This window comes from Pristiophorus japonicus, chromosome 2, assembly GCF_044704955.1.
Source record: "Pristiophorus japonicus isolate sPriJap1 chromosome 2, sPriJap1.hap1, whole genome shotgun sequence".
NCBI lineage: Eukaryota > Metazoa > Chordata > Chondrichthyes > Pristiophoridae > Pristiophorus > Pristiophorus japonicus.
In genome coordinates, this window is record NC_091978.1 from 316,821,865 (window position 1) to 316,840,798 (window position 18,934).

Below are 18,934 nucleotides of genomic sequence, written 5' to 3' on the forward strand. Positions count from 1 at the left end.
CCCAGTCCTCAGGTTTGCTGCTTTTTCTGGCCAATTTATATGCCTCTTACTTGGATTTAACACTATCCCTAATTTCCCTTGTTAGCCACGGTTGAGTCACCTTCCCCGTTTTATTTTTACGCCAGATAGGGATGTACAATTGTTGAAGTTCATCCATGTGATCTTTAAATGTCTGCTATTGCCTATCCACCGTCAACCTTTTAAGTATCACTCACCACTCTATCCAGCCAATTCACGTCTCATACCAAAAGACAGCACCTCTGACAGCCGTCAGTACTGCACTGGAGTGACAGCTAGATTTATGTGCTCATGAACCAAAACCTTGTGACTCAAAGTGCTTTCAACTGAGCCATGGCTTACCTGGAGTAGCACATTGTCAATAGCTGTCTGCACTTCCATGATGAGACTGTAGCTTGCATCATCACGATTCAGAGTAAACTTATCATTCACACTAAACACAGGCACTGCTGAAACTGCACCGCTTGATTGCGCTGACTGCTGGTACTTCTCACGTTCTTGAAGCACCTTCAACTGTAACTGGTCCAACTCTACCCTAATGAAGAAGAGGATCCTATAGTTAACTTCATAGTTCATGGCAAGAAAGAGGATATCGAGTAATTAACACTTTTACTGAAAGTTACAACAGAATCTGTTATATGACTATCAGAGTTAGAAATGCCCCAGTTTACCAGCTACCATCTGTCTCTAAAAGTAAGCTGCACTTGAGAAGACAATGGTACAGAAGTCAAACCAAAGCCAGAAGGGCAGCTCGAGGCATGAAGATCACCCACATCACTGAACATGACTATTGTCTGGTGCCAGAACATAAAAAGAACAAAATGCCACCGTGCAAAGTGTACTCATTGGGCTCAATTTTCCCCAGTGATTTGCGCCATTTGTTTTTGAGCAGGCTGTTTTTTTTGGCCTAAGTTAAAAAACCAGTCTCCCCAATCAATTTGCACCAGCGTAATGATTTTTTTAGGTTCGCTTTTTTTTTCAGCCAAAGGGACCAAACCTGCCACCCATGCCAATTCTGGCCATTTAGGCAAGTTTGGCCAGCTGAGAGTTACTCCAGTTCTGCTTAGGCCAGCGTATGTGGCCTCTGCAGAAAAACCTTCTGGGGAGTTAAGAAAATCGGCGCAAGTAAGTAAATCAGCGCAGCAAATGCCCGGACAGAGACAGAGACAGAGAGACAGAAAGAGAGAGAGACACACAGAGACAGACAGACAGACAGACAGACAGACAGACAGACAGACAGAGAGAGACCGGGGGCCGGATTCGGGCGGCGGACCAGGGAGGTCATTTGGGAACGGACCGGACCTGCAAGCCCTTCAGCTGGGGGCATTGGAGGTAAGTTGCTGCAATACATTTCAATTTGTTTTTAAATTGATGCTATGTGTTTTAATGTATTGCCAGCTGGCTGTATGTTTCACTTTGTAGCCTCAGCTCGCATTGTGTCCCTGGTTACCATGGCAGCCTGATTTTTTTGGCGCAGATCAAGGCTCCACCCCCAAAACTAAAGGACAGGTTAGGCCAGGCCAAAATGAAGAAATCCAATGGGGAAACGCAGAAATTATTTTTTGCCGCACTTGGGCCCCCAAAAAATGGGCGTAACTATTCAAGTACACCAAAAAAAAGCTTTAGGGAAAATTGAGCCCATTGAGTTGGAAGAGACCCCAACTGTTATGCGAAGAACCAGCCATGTACATTTTAATGATGTAGAAAAGAACCTCAGTTCATTTAGTGAGAGTATCAACATTAAAATTTATAAAGTCAGAAAATTACCATTGTAAAGTTAAGAAAAAAAAAATTCTACAAATAAAAATCCCATTTTGCACTGTTCCTGAAAGGAAAGTATAAAATGCTTTAAAGAACCAGTGGATCAATGCAAGTGCAGATGAAGTACAAAGGTCAGATGTCTAACTGTTTAACTGAAACATTTCAAAGAGTTCAGTGTGGCTAATGCCAATTGTTTACATACTGCAAATCGATCTGAGCAGAGAAAGTTAAGACAAGATTTAATAGAGGTTTCCAAAATTATAAAGGGTTTTGAGAGCACAAATAGGAAAAGACTATTTCTTCTGGTTGGAGAGTAAGTGACAAGGGGTCATCAATTTAAAATTGTCACAAAGAAAGTAAGGTTTGCAAAAGTTTATTTACACAAAAGGTTGTTGGAACATGGAATTCATTGCCTCAGCCACTCTATGTAGCAGAGACCACCGCATCTTTTAAGGAAAAACTAGATAAATGTTTGAAGCAGAGATCTATGGGATTTACTTTAGATTATTATAGTAAACACCGGCACAGATATTGATGGGCTGAATGGCCACCGATGCTATTAAATTCAGTTGTTTTACTTGTACCTCGTGAAGATAGTAGAAATCAGCAATACAGTACTGATAATTTATAGTCAAAGACATCCCTCCAGTTCTGGATAACTGAGGTTCTACAGTACACAACTGTTCTACAACAATCTGTTATTTCAATCCTACTTTCCTAAATTTAAATTCATTGATGAAAAATCACTATTATAGAAACCAGGGTTCAACAGTGTGACAAGATGCCAGTTTACAGCTAGAAAGAAAGACTTGTATTTATATAGTGCCTTTCACGACCACCGGACGTCTCAAAGCGCTTTACACACATTGAGGGCCCAAGTTTCGGGCCGCGCCTAAAACGGCGCAGCCCCGACCCGGACGCCCATTTCTTGCGCTCGAAAGTGCGCCGAAAAAAAACTCCGATATTCTCCGGCTCCTCGCAGATCTTCAGCAGCTTGGCGCGGCGTGCACAGAACAGCGGGGGGCGGAGCCAGACACTCGCGCCGATTCTACAAGCAGTGGGGGGGGGGGGGTGGGCGGGCCTAATTTAAATAAGGCAACGTCGTGCCGGCAACCCTACACGTGCGCGTTGGAATGTGCGCGCGGTGGAAAATAAACATTGGCACTCGCCCATTTTTAAAGGGACTGGAGGAAAAGTGAAGATTTGTCTTGTGGATCCCTGGAAAAGCTTGTGATTTAATTTTGGTGATTTTTTTTTTGTGTGTGAAGGAGTACTTTTAGCAGCACTGTTGAATAAATCACCTGCTGAAATCAGTGAGTGCAGCTTTTCGCTGCTAAACTTGCAGAACAGGTGCTGCATTGGTGCATGAAAATTAAGGACTGTGTTTTGAAAAATAAGTGTGTCAATTCAATACAGCAATGGAACAACATCCACCAAGAACAAAGAACTTCTTGCATGAGGAAGTGGAGATATTAGTCAACCTCATTGAGCAGAGATGGCAGCAGCTAGATACCAGCAACAGAGGTCGCATAAAAGTGCCACCAAAAGAAATGAAGAAACGCTGGAACCAAGTTGCAGAAGATTACTGCGCAGTGGTGCATACCATGAGATCTGGAAGCCAGTGTAAAAAAAATTGGCACGACCTTGGTCAAGTAGTGAGTGTAAGTAATATTTTCCATTTTTAATGTAATCGTAATTGTAACGTGACTATCTGTATGTCCCATCTTGCAGAAAGACACACTCTGTAAAAAGTTATATTTTACTCTTTGCAGAAGAAATTGGCCCACAACAAAAGGGAAGCAACTTGGACAGTAGGAGGCACGCCCATTCTGCATCCACTGGCATCCTTGGAACAGAGGGTAGCTGCTATGATGAGTCGTACATGGAGAAAAGCAATCAGTACAGCACAAGCTGGGCCCGCACGCGAGGAAGAGGGTAAGTCCTGAAAATGCATCGTGGCCCTTTAAATCAACCTGCTGCCTAGCCTGCTATGTGTGAGAGTACTCATGCCACCCATCCGGCCCCCTCCCTTGCTGTTAAACATTTGACTGTTCTGATGTATTTTGCAGAACATGATGATGATGATGATGATGTTGATGATGATGATGATGATGATGACGATGCTGCTGCTGCTGCCGATCCTGAGGGTACAGAACAAGAACCAGTACAACCAGATGCGGACGAATCAGACTGGATGATGGCAGCGATGACTGAAATGTCTGCAGGGGAGAGCTTCCAAATTAATGTTTATGAGCACCCATCAAGGGCTAACATAGGTTTTGGTTCTACCTTCCATGGTTTTGATTCCAATGTTGCGGGTCCCAGTGGTGCTGCTGGTATAATGCAGCATTCTACAGTCAGTGCACTACCGTCCAAGCCTGCGCCTTCCACTCACATAGGTTCTGGTTCCACCTTCTATGGTTTTGATTCCGACGTTGCGGGTCCCAGTGCTGCTGCTGATATCATGGAGCAGTTCACACCCATTCACCCACCATCCCAGCCCACGGCTCGCACTCGAGTGCTGTCGTCTGGAACACCAAGCGTCCCACTGTCCCAGCCCGAGCCTCTCTCTCTAGTTCTGCCGTCTGGAACACCGAGCGTCCCACCGTCCCAGCCCGAGTCTCTCTCTCTAGTTCTGCCGTCTGGAACACAGAGCGTCCCACAGTCCCAGCTCGCGCCTTCCTGTGTAGTGGTGCCACAAGGCAGACCCAGGCAGAGGAGAAGGAGATTGGAGACACGTTCTCCTGAGATGCAGCGTGCAACAGATGCGGCTCAGGTTGTGGCATTGGGTATGGAGACCAATGAGCTTACCCAATCACTCATCGGTGGCGTCAGTGCAGTCGGTCCTGACGGGAGAAATAGCAGTAATGACACGGGAACTTAGGGAGGGAATGTCCGAGGGAGTGCAATCGACGGCACAGGCCGTCAGGGAGGGCCTGCCAGTGTCGGCACAGGCCGTCAGGGAGGGCCTGGGTGAGGTAGCTGCTGCAATAAGGGCACACAGCCCGGCCAATCAAATGACACCCCCATGAAGAAGTGAACATTCACTGAGATATGGATAAGACATGGTTGCAGCCTTTCTTTGCTGCTTTTGTTCTTGTTCTTGATGTAAGCTGTAGTAGCGTTTTTCACATTGGAACTGTTTTGTAAGTTTTGTAACTTTACAACTTATAAGTGATCTTAAGGTTTTTAAGTGATCTTATAGTGTAAATGCTCTCACATTTTGTATCTTATTTAATTTTGCACCTAAAAAGTGATCTTGAAGTTTAAGTGATCTTAAGAGTGTAAGATTTTTCACATTGAGATTGTTTTGTAACTTTTGTAACTTTACAAGTTTATAAGTGATCTTAAAGTTTTTAAGTGATCTTCAAGAGTCATATTAAGAAGTATAGTTTGATACAACAAATATTTTATTACAGTGACGTTAACTTTTCAATAAAATATTTTTTCATTAAAACTGTTTCATGTTCCATTAACACAACACAACGTAGGAACAACTGCAAAGAATAAACATGTCCATACGCAAAAGTGGTTGCAGAGTCCTCAGGCATCAGTAGTTGAAGCATTCACGGATGAGCTGCTGGTGCAAGGCTCGAGCAATCCGACCTCGTGCTCCGGCATCAGGCACTTGCATGCTTTCCTGATCGTCGTCATCATCCATCCTGCTGTTCCGTAATATTATCATCATGCACTGGACCCTCACGTAGGTCTTCTGGTTCCACTACCAGCTCCTGCTGCCTCATGATGGCTAAGTTATGAAGCATGCAGCACACAACAGTGAAGTGACCGACAATCTAAGGAGAGTATAGCAACTGTCCTCCAGAATGGTCCAGGCATCGGAATCGCTGTTTCAATGTGTCAATGGTCCTCTCAATGATGCTGCGCGTCGCAATGTGCGCCATGTTGTATTGACGGTCAGCTTCTGTCCGTGTCACGTGTAGGGGCGTCATGAGCCAGGTGATCAGGCCGTACCCTTTGTCTCCCAGTAGCCAGCTCTGCCCTTCTGGCTGCTGCTCAAACATGTCAGATATAACGCTGTCGCGTAGGATGAACGCATCGTGGGTGCTGCCAGGGTATCGCGCATCGACTGACATGATGTGCTGCTTGTCGTCACACACGAGCTGCACATTGATAGAGTGGAAACCTTTCCTATTTCGGTACTGCTCAGAATCCTCCACAGGTGCTCGCAAGGCTATGTGGGTACAATCAATGCAGCCCTGTACCTTTGGGAAGCCGGCAATCCTGAAGAAGCCCACAGTCCTCTCATGGATCGCTTGTGCAGTCATTGGGAAATTGATGAAGTAATTCCTTCGCACATGCAGTGCAGCCGTGACCTGGTAAATGCAGCCATGTATTGCACATTGAGAGATGGCACACACATCTCCAGTTGTAGCCTGAAACGATCCCAAAGCATAGAAAGAAAGTGCAGCTGTTACTTTCACTGCAACAGACAGGGCAGTTGGCGTTCTGCTTCTGGGCTACAAATCTGCTCTCAGCATATCACAGATCTCAGCGATAACTTTTCTGCGGAAACGCAGCCTTTTGACACAATCAGCCTCGCTCATGTCCAGGTACAAGCGCCTGGCTCGATATTGTCGATGTGGGTAAGATCTCCTGCCCATCAACCTATGGGCTATGACGTTCCTGGTGCAGTGAGCTCTAATCAATTCTCTCCTATGCAGTGAATTGATGGCAAACCATTGCATAATACGTGGTGTTGACAATGCAGCACCCATTCTGCAAATTTAAGTTTAAAACTGTCTATGTGGCTACCTCTCCCTGTCCTTGGCCAAATGGCCTCAGTCCCCCTCACAGCTCGAAGGCTGTTTGATTGCTGTGTCTTTGCTGCCGTCCAGTCACTGACGATGCCCCTATCCCGTGGCCAAATGGCCTCAGTCCCCCTCACAGCTCGAAGGCTGCTTGATTGCTGTATCTTCGGCTGCCATCGAGCCACTGACGCAGCCCTATCGCGTGGCCGAATGGCCTCAGTCCCCTTCGCAGCTCGAAGGCTGCTTGCTGTATCTTCGGCTGCCGTCCAGCCACTGACGCCGCCCCTATCGCGTGGCCGAATGGCCTTAGTCCCTTTCGTAGCTCGAAGGCTGCTTGTTGTTTCTTCGGCTGCCGTCCAGCCACTGATGGAAGGAAGGCCTGCCTGAAGCACCGCAGCTCGAAGGCTGCTTGCTGCCGCTGTTGGGCTGCCGTCGAGACACTGACGCCACCCCTGTCTCCAACATGGAAGGCCTGCCTGAAGCACCGCAGCTCGAAGGCTGCTGCTGCTTCACACAGGTAGGAACATGGAATATTTAATCTTTGCTTTGTTTATAAATTTTTATCCAGGTTGCATCTTTATTTGTTTAAGTATGACTGTTGAATGATTGCGGAATTTAATTACTTCCCTTCCCCCCCACCCCTCGTTCCCTACGCCTAATATGTAACCTACACCTGGTTTGTAAAGTGTAGGCAAGGTTTTTCCAAGCGTACAAAAATCTTCATTTACTCCATTCTAAGTTAGTTTGGAGTAAGTTTTCACTACCTAAACTTTGAAAACAGGTGTAAGTGGCCGGACACGCCCCCTTGTGAAAAAAAAATTCTGTTCCAAAGTGAAACTGTTCTAACTGACTAGAACTGGAGCAAACTAAATGCCGAGAATTGAAATTTCTAAGATACTCCATTCTAAACCAGTTGCTCCAAAAAAACCAGGAGAAAATCAGGCCGAAACTTGGGCCCTGAGTATCTAATTTCAGAACTGCTGTAAAGGGGAATTCTGTTACAAGGTATAAACAAAGAATCAAAAACTAAATGAACACCTAAAAAGGAGTGGGCTAGAAGATGGAAAACAAAATCCTCGTCAGGGTTCACATTCTGTTTACTGCCTATTGATTCCTGTTGGTAAATGCATGCATGTGGATATCAAGTAAGGAAAAGATCAGGTTCAGCAGGCAAGATCCCCCTGGTCAAATACACAATGATACACAATGTTCAGGCTTACACAAAGAATTGTCAGTTAGGCAAGATGCCCGAGAGGTGTGAGCACCTGTGGAACTGAAATTGGCAAGATATTTTATAAAAATTTATTGAGCTATTTCACTTGTACTAAGGAGAACCTGAAATTTGAGTACATTGGCGAGAATAAATAATTCATTGTATCAAGAACTATAAGGTTAAACAGTGCTGTCTCTGCTGCAAGTAAGGAGTCTCGCTCAATGGGACGAAGATTGGAGAATGAGATGGGGATGAGCACACCCGATTACTCCACTCCTGGTTTTCTGTACATTGACCTTCGCACCCAATAATGATTGTGTTTCTGTCAAATGAGACTCTACATTAGCAGAGTCATGTAATATTGCATTATAAGAAGAGTTTACTGTGTTGTTTCATTTGTGTAGATTTTACCTATCTTTATTCTTTTAACATACTGAATGCATTTAAAATATTCTTTATACTATCGACAAAGGATGCCATCTGTAAAAAAAAAAAAAATCACACGAATATTTCAGACCTGATATTCATGACCTTATTCTGCAACTCCTGGTTTATCTTCACATCGTCAGAAGGCCCTGCCTCTCTTTGAACTGGTTCCGTTGTTAGACCCATCACCCAACCTATGAACAATCATACAAATAGAAAATAGTATCAACACAACAGACATCAACTATTCATAAATCACCAATCCTGGTGTAAACATCCACAATTACTTTTCCAAGCAAGGCAGTGAAAAGAAAGGCTAACTCAGACTCAGATTCTTCCAACATAAATCAGCCACTCGAAAATATTCTAGGTTTCAGTTCAAAATATGAAAGCAGTCATTTTTGTAAGTCAGCAAATGTTCCTACATTACAGCAGCCATGACATTTATTTTAAAACACTACATACTTCCAAGAGATTATGTTAGGTAGATCTACTTTTTCTCCATCAATTTTATACTTAATTTGATCGAATAAAGAGATGAAGCACAAAACTGTTATAAAAAAGGAATTATAAGGCAGATATCACGCAATGCTTCAGAATGAATTTAGATAGTTTTAGATGGATCAAAAATGCACACCCTCATAGAAACATACGAGGCATCTGTTCAACTGCCTCTGCTGCAATCCTCCCTTCTCTTGCCCACTAAGCTTCTCCTAAGGTTTCGCAGCCCCCTCCTCCCACCCTAGCCTGAACCTGCATATTTTTCTACTTTATCTGCTATTTCCCTTTATGCCCTCTCCAGATCACCTTGTCCATAAGACCCACCTCCTGCTGCCTCGACCCTATTCCCACTAAACTGCTGACCACCCAACTTCCCTTCTGGCCCCCATGCTTACTGATATTGTACATGTTTCCCATTCTCTGAGGAGAGAGAACTCTTCCCTCCCTTTCAAATCTACTTTCATCACCTCCTCCTCAAAACCCTTGACTCCTCTGTCCTTAGAAACTACTGCCACATCCCCAACCTCCCATTTCTCTCCAAAGTCCTTGCATGTGTTGTTGTCTCCCAAATCCATGCCCACCTTTCCTGCAACTTCACGTTTGAACATCTCCAATCTGGTTTCTGGCCCGACCACAGCACTGAAATAGCCCTTACCAAAGTCACAGAATGTGGTGTACTATCCCTCTTCAGCCTCCTCAGGGCTGAAGCCTTTGACAAGGTTGACCATACCACCCTACTCCAACACCTCTCCTCTGTTGTCAAGCTGAGTGGGACTGCCCTAACTGGGTCCCATTCTTACCTATTCAGTTGTAGCCACAGAGTTTCCTGCAATGGGTTCTCTTCCCACTCTATAGCATCACCCCTGGGCAGTGAGGGCATTTATCCTTGGCACACTCCTATTCTCATCTACATGCTGCACCTTGGTATCATCCAAAGACAGGAAGCTAGATTCCACATGTAAGAACATAAGAAATAGGAGCAGGAACAGGCCAATTGGCCCTTTGAGCCGGCTCCGCCATTCAATAAGCCCATGGCTAATATACGTCAATTCCACCTTCCCGCCTTATTCCCATATCCCTTGATTACCTTAGTAACCAAAAATCTAAGGATCAACAGCCCTTTCAGGTAGAGAATTCCAAAGATTCACATGACTGAAGAAATTTTTCCCCGTCTCAGTCGTAAATGGCCGACCCCTTATTCTGAGACCGTAAACCCTAGCTCTAGACTCCGCAGACAGGGGAAACAGCCTCCCAGCATCTACCCTGTCAAGTCCTGTTGTACACTGGCAACATCCTTCTCTGCCTCTTCAGGGACTTGACCACAAAAATCTAGGCTGACACTCCAGTGAAGCACTGTCAGAGCTGCCGTCTTTTGGATGAGACGTTAAACTGAGGCCCCATCTGCTCTCTCAAGTGGACATAAAAGATCTCATGGCACTATTTCAAAGAAGAGCAGGGGCGTTATCCCCGGTGTCCTGGCCTGTATTTACCCCTTATTCAACATAACAAAAAACAGATTATCTGGTTATCACATTGCTTTTGGTGGGAGCTTGCTTGTGCGCATTTTGGCTGCCGCGTTTCTTACATTACAACAGTGACTAGACTCCAAAAGTACTTCACTGGCTGTAAAGCGCTCTGAGACATCCGGTGGTCGTGAAAGGCGCTATATAAAATCCAAGTCTTTATTTTCTTTTTATCTCACCACCTCCTCTCAACCCTTCCACTCTGTGTTGTCCGACTGCTTTTCTGATATCCAGTCAGGCATGAGCCAATAATTTCCTGCAGTTAAACATTGGGAAGACTGAACCCCCGCCACAAACTCCATTCCTTAAGTCATCGATTCCATATCCCCCGGACACTATCTCAGGCTGCCCATATCCTCACTCACACCTAGTCCCAATCGCTCTGCACGGCTGTGCTCGCTGACCTACACTGGCTCCTCGTCCACTAACTACTCGATTAAAAAATTATCCTCCTCATGTTTAAATCCCTTCATGGCCTTACCCCTTCCTATTTCTGCAACTTTCTCTAGCTCTACAACCCTCCGAGAACGCTGCATCCTCCAACACTGGCCCCTTGTGCATCACCCACTTTTGGCATCCTATCACTGGCGGCCGTGCCTTCAGCTGTCTAGACCCTAAGCTCTGAAATTCCTCCCTAAATCGCTTCGCTTCTATCCTCTTTTAAGACACTCGCGAAACCTAGATTTAAAACCTAGATCTTTGATCAAGCTAATGGTCACCCATCCTAATTTAGTCACTCCTTCTTTGGCTCGGTGTCAAATTATGTCTGATTACGTGCCTTTGAAGCGCCTTGGGACGTATTATTAAGTTAAATGTTTTTTTTCATTCATGGGATGTGGGCTTTTATTGCCCTTGAGAAGATGGTCGTGAGCCACCTTCTTAAACCGCTGCAGACCGTGTGGTGAAGGTACTCCCAACAGTGCTGTTAGGAGGGGGGTGCTCAAGGATTTTGACCCAGCGATGATGAAGGAACACCAATATACTTCCAAGTCAGGTTGGTATGTAACTTGAAGGGGAACTTGCAGGTGATGCTGTTCCCATGCACCTGCTGTCCTTGTCCTTCTAGGCGGTAGAGATTGCGCATTTGGGAGGTGCTGCTGAAGAAACCTTGGCGAGTTGCCGCAGTGCATCTTGTAGATGGTGCACACTGCAGCCATGGTGGAGGGAGTGAATGTTTAAGCTTTGTCCTGGATGGCATCCCGTTTCTTGAGTGTTATTTGAGCTGCATTCAATCAAGCAAGTGGTGAGTATTCTATAATTCTTGACTTGCGCCTTGTATATGGTTGAAAGGCTTTGGGGGAGTCAGGAGGCGAGACACCCACCACAGAATACCCAGCCTCTGACCTGCTCTTGTTGCCAGTGTTTATGTGGCTGTTCCAGTTAAGATTCTGGTCAATGGTGAGCCCCAGGATGTTGATGGTGGGGGATTCAGCAATGGTAATACCGTTGAATGCCAAGGGGCAGTGGTTAGACTCTTGCTTGTTGGAGACAGTCATTGCCTGGCACTTGTGTGGCGTGAATGTTACTTGCCACTTATCAGCCCAAGCCTGAATGTCGTCCAGGTCTTGCTGCATGCGGGCATGGACTGCTTCATTATTTGAGGAGTTGCGAATGGCACTGAATACTGTGCAGTCATCAGCGAACATCCCCACTTCTGATCTTATGATGGAGGGAAGGTCATTGATGAAGCAGCTGAAGAGTGGGCCAAGGACACTGCCCTGAGGAATTGCTGCAGCGATGTCCTGGGGTTGTGATGATTGACCTCCAACAATCACAACCATCTTCCTTTGTGCTCGGTATGACCCCAGCCAGTGGAGAATTTTCTCCCCGATTCCCATTGACTTAAGTTTTACTGGGGCTCCTTGATGCCACATTCGGTCAAATGCTGCCTTGATAGCACTCTCACCTCACCTGCTACATAAATGTTGTTGTTGATATTCTATTCATTTAAAATGTTTGAATATATTTTGCAATTAATTTTTGTGCTCAACAAGATGAGGTACTCCTTAGTGTGTTACTAACACACTAGCCTTTCTAATTACAGTGCAAGTGAAGTTGCCAGTTTAATCTCCATTGTGCCACAGTCCCTGCCAATTGCAACTAGGATGAGCCTGCCCAAACTTCATTTGAAGGTGCAGCTCTACAAATGAAGACCTTAACCTGGCCAATCTTCATTTGTTAACCAAGTCAAGAGTATCAGCAGGTTATTTGATCACTGGGAACATCATATCAAACCCCAAACCTGTCTTCATCTAATGTTCACACACACACATACTTTCTAGAAAGTATCAGTGGACAAGAGTCAGGAGTGGGAACCCCCTCGACCAGGTACACTGAAGCCAATTATACTGTTGCCCAATCAGTTACTTCAATAATCAAAACCTAATGCCTCTGCTCTCAGTACCACTTTAGCCAATATACTTGGCTAGTGAACCACTGAGGGAGTTCCACAGATTAATTCTCATTTCATAAAAGTATGGCCAATTCTAAAAAGAAAACAATGGAAAATGTATTTATTTATTTCCTTACCTGTATACGTGGCTGTCAAAACCTCATCAAACCCTTCTTTTCCAACACATCCTCCTTGAATAGAGGTGATGCTTTCGGACAAAGCCTAGAATGTGCAATTATACACAAAAATCTTTTTTTAAACACTCCATAAATATTTAAAAGTACAATTCTTTATTTCCCCAAGTTGATGTATTTTTATAACTTGGAAGTCGTTCTCTTTTGAATTAGTTATCCATCTCTCCTTCCACAGAAAGGGTTAACAAGCAACCCATTTCAACTTCTGCTGTTGAACTAAATGCTAAGAAGTGCATGGGAATAGCTTGAATATACTTCTGCTTGCCTCTTTTCCGTCCCAACAGCTGGGAAAACTGAGTACATCATTATACATACTGCAGCCATAGTGCACCAGTGATGGAGGACCGGATATTGAGTCCAGTGGCAGGTGTGTAGAGCAAGTGAACTGCTTTGACTTGAATGGTGTCGAGCTTCCTCAGTAGTGTTGCAGCAGCATCCATCCAGACGAGTGATGAATGTATCATTACACTGCTGACTTGAGCCTTATAGGTGGTCGAGAAGCTTTCAGGGATCAGGAAGTGAGTTACTGAATAGAGGATACCTATGTCTTCTGAAAATCTCCCCAGATCACCCAGTATAGATTGTAAGTTCACAGGGTGGGGAACAGTAAGACAATAAACTGAATTCTGCCTCTTCACTGAGGCATTAGTGACCAGATTTTAATCACAAATATAAAATCTGATCACCATAGTGCAAAATAATGCAACATCTTGTAAACAAAAACAGAAAATGCTAGAAACATTCATCAGTTCAGTCAGCATCCTAAGTTAATGTTTCAGGTACAGACACTTCACCAGAACAGATAAATAGTGTTTAAAAAGTAACAGATCAAAAAGGGCAGGGAATAAAAACACAAAATCAACCACGAGAGAAGAAGTAGAATGAGAAGTGCAGTGATAATAATAAGAGACATAATGAAAGAAATTAAAAACATTTGAGACACAGAACCTGCAAATAGCTAAGGTAGAGTGCAAGGCAGGTAGAAACAAGAGACACTGGCAAAGCAGGGGAAGGCTCCTGGTGTCAACCAGCTTTTTTCTTCTCCCAGAATATACGGCACAGAAACAGACCATTCAGCACAACCAGTCTATGCCGGCGTGTATGCTCCACTCAAGCCTCCTCCAGTCTTTGCTCATCTAAATCTATAAGCATAACCCTCTAGGTCCCTTCTCCCTCATATGCTTGTCTAGTCTTACCTTAAATTCAACCACTCCCTGTGGTAGCGAGTTCCACATTCTCACCACTTTTTGGGTAAAGAAGTTTCTTCTGAATTCCCCATTGGATTTCTTGGTGACTACCTTATATTGATGGCCTCTAGTTATGCTCTTCCCCACAAGTGGAAACATTCTCTCTCTCTCTCTCTCCACTCTATCAAAACCTTTCATCATTTTAAAGACACCTATTGGGTCACCCCTCAGTCTTCTTTTTTCAAGAGAATAGAGACCCAGCCTGTTCATCCTTTCCTGATATGCATACCCTTGCATTTCTGGTATCATCCTTGTAAATCTTCTCTGTACCCTCTCCAGTGCCTCTATATCCTTTTTACTTGGTGACCAGAACTGTACGCAGTGCTATAAGTGTGGTCTAACCAAGTTTCGATACAGGTTGAGTATAACTTTCCTATTTTACAATTCTATACCTCTAGAAAAAAAAACTTTTTTTATGGCCTTGCTAACCTGTGTCGCAACTTTTAGTGATTTATGTATTTGTACTCCGAGATGAGTTTGTTCTTCTACCCCATCTAGACTCGCACCCTCCAAGTAATAATATTCTTCCTACCGAAATGTAATACCTCATATTTATCTGTGTTTAACTTCATTATAAGCCCATTCTGCAAGTTTATTAATGTCCTTCTGTAATTTGTTGCAGTCCTTCTCAATATTGACTATCCGCCACCCGCCTCCCCCACCCCAATTTGTCATCTGCAAATTTAGAAATTGTGTTTTTGATTCCAAAGTCTAAATCGTTAATATAAATTGTGAACAACAGTGATCCCAGCACTGATCCTTGTGAAACACCACTCCACATTCTGCCACTGTGAATAGCTGCCTTTTACCCCTACTCTCTGCTTTCTGTCAGCTAGCTATCCGTTCTGCTACTTATCCCCTGACTCTGCATTCTCTATTATGGGGTACCTTACCTTTCTCCCATAAGAGCATAAGAACTAGGAGCAGGAGTAGGCCATTTGGCCCCTCAAGCCTGCTCCTCCATTCAATAAGATCGTGGCTGATTTCCACCTTCCTGCACTGTCCCCATATCCCTCCCCACCTATGTTCTGTTCCTTTTTAAATGATGTTCATCTGCAATTCCTTCCAGTTCTGATGAAATGTCTACATTTAAAACATTAATTTCCAGTCAGCAGCGAAGGGACAGAGCTCGCCGCTGACCTCGAAGAAATCTGCCCATGCAGATCTCGCGATCTCTGTGGCGACGATTTCAGCTCCCCCCACCTTTGTTTGAATCTAGTGCCAAATCAAGCAAATCTCTAGTGTCCAGCAACAGTGATGTCAACAAGTTGGCGAAGCAGCCAATCACATAAGTCTCACAGCCAGCCAGCCAGGAAGTAAAATCAACAGATTCTAATTTACTTTTAATAAATTTTACAGCGAGTAAAATAAAGATTGGGGCGTACACATAGGATTAAGGTAGATGCTGAAATAGCATAAACAAACTTTTTTTTTTTAAGTGGAATTCTTAATCATATTAATGGAAAAATTTGACATTGCACAAATATAAAATTTGTTTTTCAGGGCCTGAACAGTTTTTCGGCAATTAATACGCCGTTAAAAACCCAGTTATCCCTCTTTCAAAAAGGCTTAACTTTGGGGGGGGGGGGGATTTCAGGATTTCCGTGTTTATCTGCACGTGCGCTAAATCCTGAAGTTGCTGTCAATTTCAGAGAAAGAAAAAAGAAAGATTTGAATTTATATAGCACCTTTGGTGACCACCTGATGTCTCAAAGTGCTTTACAGCCAATGAAGTACTTTTTGAAGTGTAGTCACTGTTGTAATGTAGAAAACGTGGCAGCCTATTTGCACACAAGGCAAGCTCCCACAAACAGCAATGTGATAATTAGCAGATCATTTGTTTTTTTATGTTATGTTGATTTGAGGGATAAATATTGGCCAGGACACCGGGGATAACTCCCCTGCTCTTCTTCGAAATAATGCCATGGAATCTTTTGCGTCCATTTGAGAGCAGACGGGACCTCGGTTTAACGTCTCATCCGAAAGACAGTACCACCGACAGTGCAGCGCTCCCTCAGCACTGCACTGGAGTGTTAGAGGGGTAATGACAGCGAAAGCTGACAGTTTCATTGTAATAGACCATCAGAAGGCAAACAGGAGTTGCATAGGGTGACCTGCATTCCAAATTTAACTTTGCCCTTGGGGAAGTACCTGACCTCTAGGCAGCATCTGCCCAACAGCATAGCAGAGATCATGAACTCAATAACCTAACAACCCATGTCACAGTGCATTTGAAATTCAACATACCTTGTTATACCAACCTTATACAATACAAGTTAATGACAAAATATTTTCTCAGCTAAACATGCTCAAGTGTGCAGCACCAGGATTGCATAGGTTATAGAAGAACTAAACTAGTGATATAAAGCCATCCATTGATATAAAGCTATTCACTCTTCTGTCAATTGCTGTGAATGTTTCTCACTTGTGTTATTCTCCGTCAGAGGACTTTGTCCTCATTTATTTACACCTGCTAGGATGTTATGACATTTGTTTTTTGTTAGAAATTATTGGCAAATTAAGTCACAGATTTACAGTTTTCCTATATAACCCACCTCCTGATAGTGCCATTTAAGTAATGAAATTGATATCATGGCAGGTACCCTTTTCAATTTGTTGCATCAATAAGCTCAAAGACTTAACTGACAAAAGATATCATGGCAAACAGGTGGCATAAATACACCAAAAGAATGAAAACAGCAGAGGCACATTCACAATAAGACAAAGAAAAAAAACATTTGCAGCAACAAGGAAGAGAGACACAAAGGCTGAGAAAGAAAAAATACAAACAGTAACTAGACAGAAAAAGACCATGCAATGAAAGAAATAACTACAGCAATGGGATTTGATTCCATTTTAAAACAAGGATTTATATATGTAATTTCAAGCGGTCACATTTTGGAGTTAATTAACCTATTTCTGAATTACAGTGCCCTTTTTATCCTCTCAAGCAATGAAGACTTACATGTTCAAATCGAAGGACAGGCTCATTGTTGTTATCAAACCCATAGATTTCCACCATTCCATCATCACGGCCAAGAAGTAGCTCTTTGACTCCGTCTCCCAGAACATCGTAGTAGTCAACACACAGAGCACCTGGAGTCCGTACAAAAAAAAAACTAATTCTATTTTTTTCCCCTGCAGTGTTATTATTCTTTGCAATTTACCCATTATTTCTATAATTTCCCCATCCCAATTATGTTCCTGATTTGGACATATATAGTAGTTCCTTCAAGAACTGAATCAAGATCCTGGAATTCCCTACCTAACACCACTGCGGGAGCATGTTCATCACAAGGACTACAGTGGTTCGGGAAGGCCCATAATCACCACCTTTTCCAGGCAACTAGAAATGGGCAACAAATGTAGCTTTGCCAGCGTCACCCACATTCCGATAACAAGTAATTTAAAAAAAATTAACCATGCAGCATATCACAGCCAAGTTGAATGCATTGCACATAAATTAATGCTCCAGCAAGGTTTTGCTGGACAGCAAATGGGAACAGACAGGACCCTACTAATTATTCTTTATCTGATCCAGAGAAACCATGGGCAACTGTGATAGCCCACATGCCATCCTGGATTAGATAATATAACTCATCAGAAACCAGGAACTGAATCCATGATAATAACTGCAGATCTCAGTACCATACCAAAGTACATTTACCCAATTAACCACTGAAGGAAATCAGCCACTTTTTTTCTTAAACTGATTTTGAGCAGGGCTGCATTTCACCGTTACTATGTATGAGATAAAGTGGTTCTGGACCTTACAGAGCTGATGTATATATCTAGTTACACATGAATCTGGGCTAGACTTTGGATATATTGGCATGAAACTCATCCAGCCACTTAAAATTAAAAAAAGGATAAAGGTGCAAAGGAAAAACAATAATGAAACGATCACTTTTAAAAGGCTGATGAAAGGCTTTGAAGGACACATGCTTAATGTTGGGCAATTCTTGCCCAATATTGAACTTAAATGTATGATATCAGGTCTCCAATTGCTTTGCCCCAGCTTTAACTGTAATATTCTTAACAGTCTCCACACTTATGGGAATTATCTTTGGTTCCCTTGTCTAATCTCAAGTGATGGAAGATGTGCCACATGTCCACAGTACACAAAAATGTAATCATTTCTCTATCCAGGCAAAGCCAATTAAAAAGCATCTCACAAAAAGGCTTTAACAATGCAAAACAGTCCTTACCTCCCCTCTTTTTCTCATTGGAGATTTCCCAACGATGCATTGGAGAGCTTTTTGTGATCTGGACCAGTCCTAACTTACCATCAGATGTGCCATACAATAGCTCTTCTCCAGAGTCCCCTAACCATATTGAATAATAAGTCAATATTGCAGCATATAGTCCTTCCTAAAACAACATCACAGCATTTACAAAGAAAACTGATTTAGACAAAGATTATGTTTCTTCAATGTCACAACCATAACAGATGCCTTTGGGAGAAAATGCAGAATCTGACTGACTATTCAGGACAAAGTGAGCAATGATCATGTTGCTACAAAGAATCGTTATTGGGCACCGATTTGAAATATTTCCCCCTCCTGCTCACACACAAAAGATTTAATGCTGGTCTTAGCCACTATGACTAGAGACCAAATAGTGATTAGAGAAATAGTAAGGACAAATAATTTGAGCCCATGTGGCACTCACATGGTTTTATACACAACATGAATTTGGGAATTCTGCACTTGGTGACATCCTATGTGAGGCATTATATAAATGCAAGTTATTTCTTACAGCATTCATTTAGTTAATGTTATGCATGGAGAAGTCATGGCCAAGGTCATGGTTCTGCTAGACCTCTCAGATTGTTGGCAAAGCAAAGGACTGTGGTAATAAGGTGCACCAATTGAAAATGGAGTTGCAGCA

The 18,934-nt window shown here is 43.3% G+C and overlaps 1 protein-coding gene across 3 annotated transcripts in view; it reads right to left on the minus strand.

Moving 5' to 3' along the window:
- The window catches only part of bbs7 (Bardet-Biedl syndrome 7), a 68,909-nt gene that overhangs the window by 37,162 nt on the left and 12,813 nt on the right, over nucleotides 1-18,934 (minus strand). For all 3 annotated transcript variants that reach the window (XM_070871790.1, XM_070871787.1, XM_070871797.1), the window contains 5 exons: nucleotides 18,253-18,369; nucleotides 17,010-17,140; nucleotides 12,741-12,825; nucleotides 8,279-8,381; nucleotides 361-553 (listed from right to left, as the gene is read on the minus strand). In XM_070871790.1, coding sequence (XP_070727891.1) covers nucleotides 361-553; nucleotides 8,279-8,381; nucleotides 12,741-12,825; nucleotides 17,010-17,140; nucleotides 18,253-18,369 — 629 coding nt within the window. The remainder of the gene's footprint in view (nucleotides 1-360; nucleotides 554-8,278; nucleotides 8,382-12,740; nucleotides 12,826-17,009; nucleotides 17,141-18,252; nucleotides 18,370-18,934) is intronic.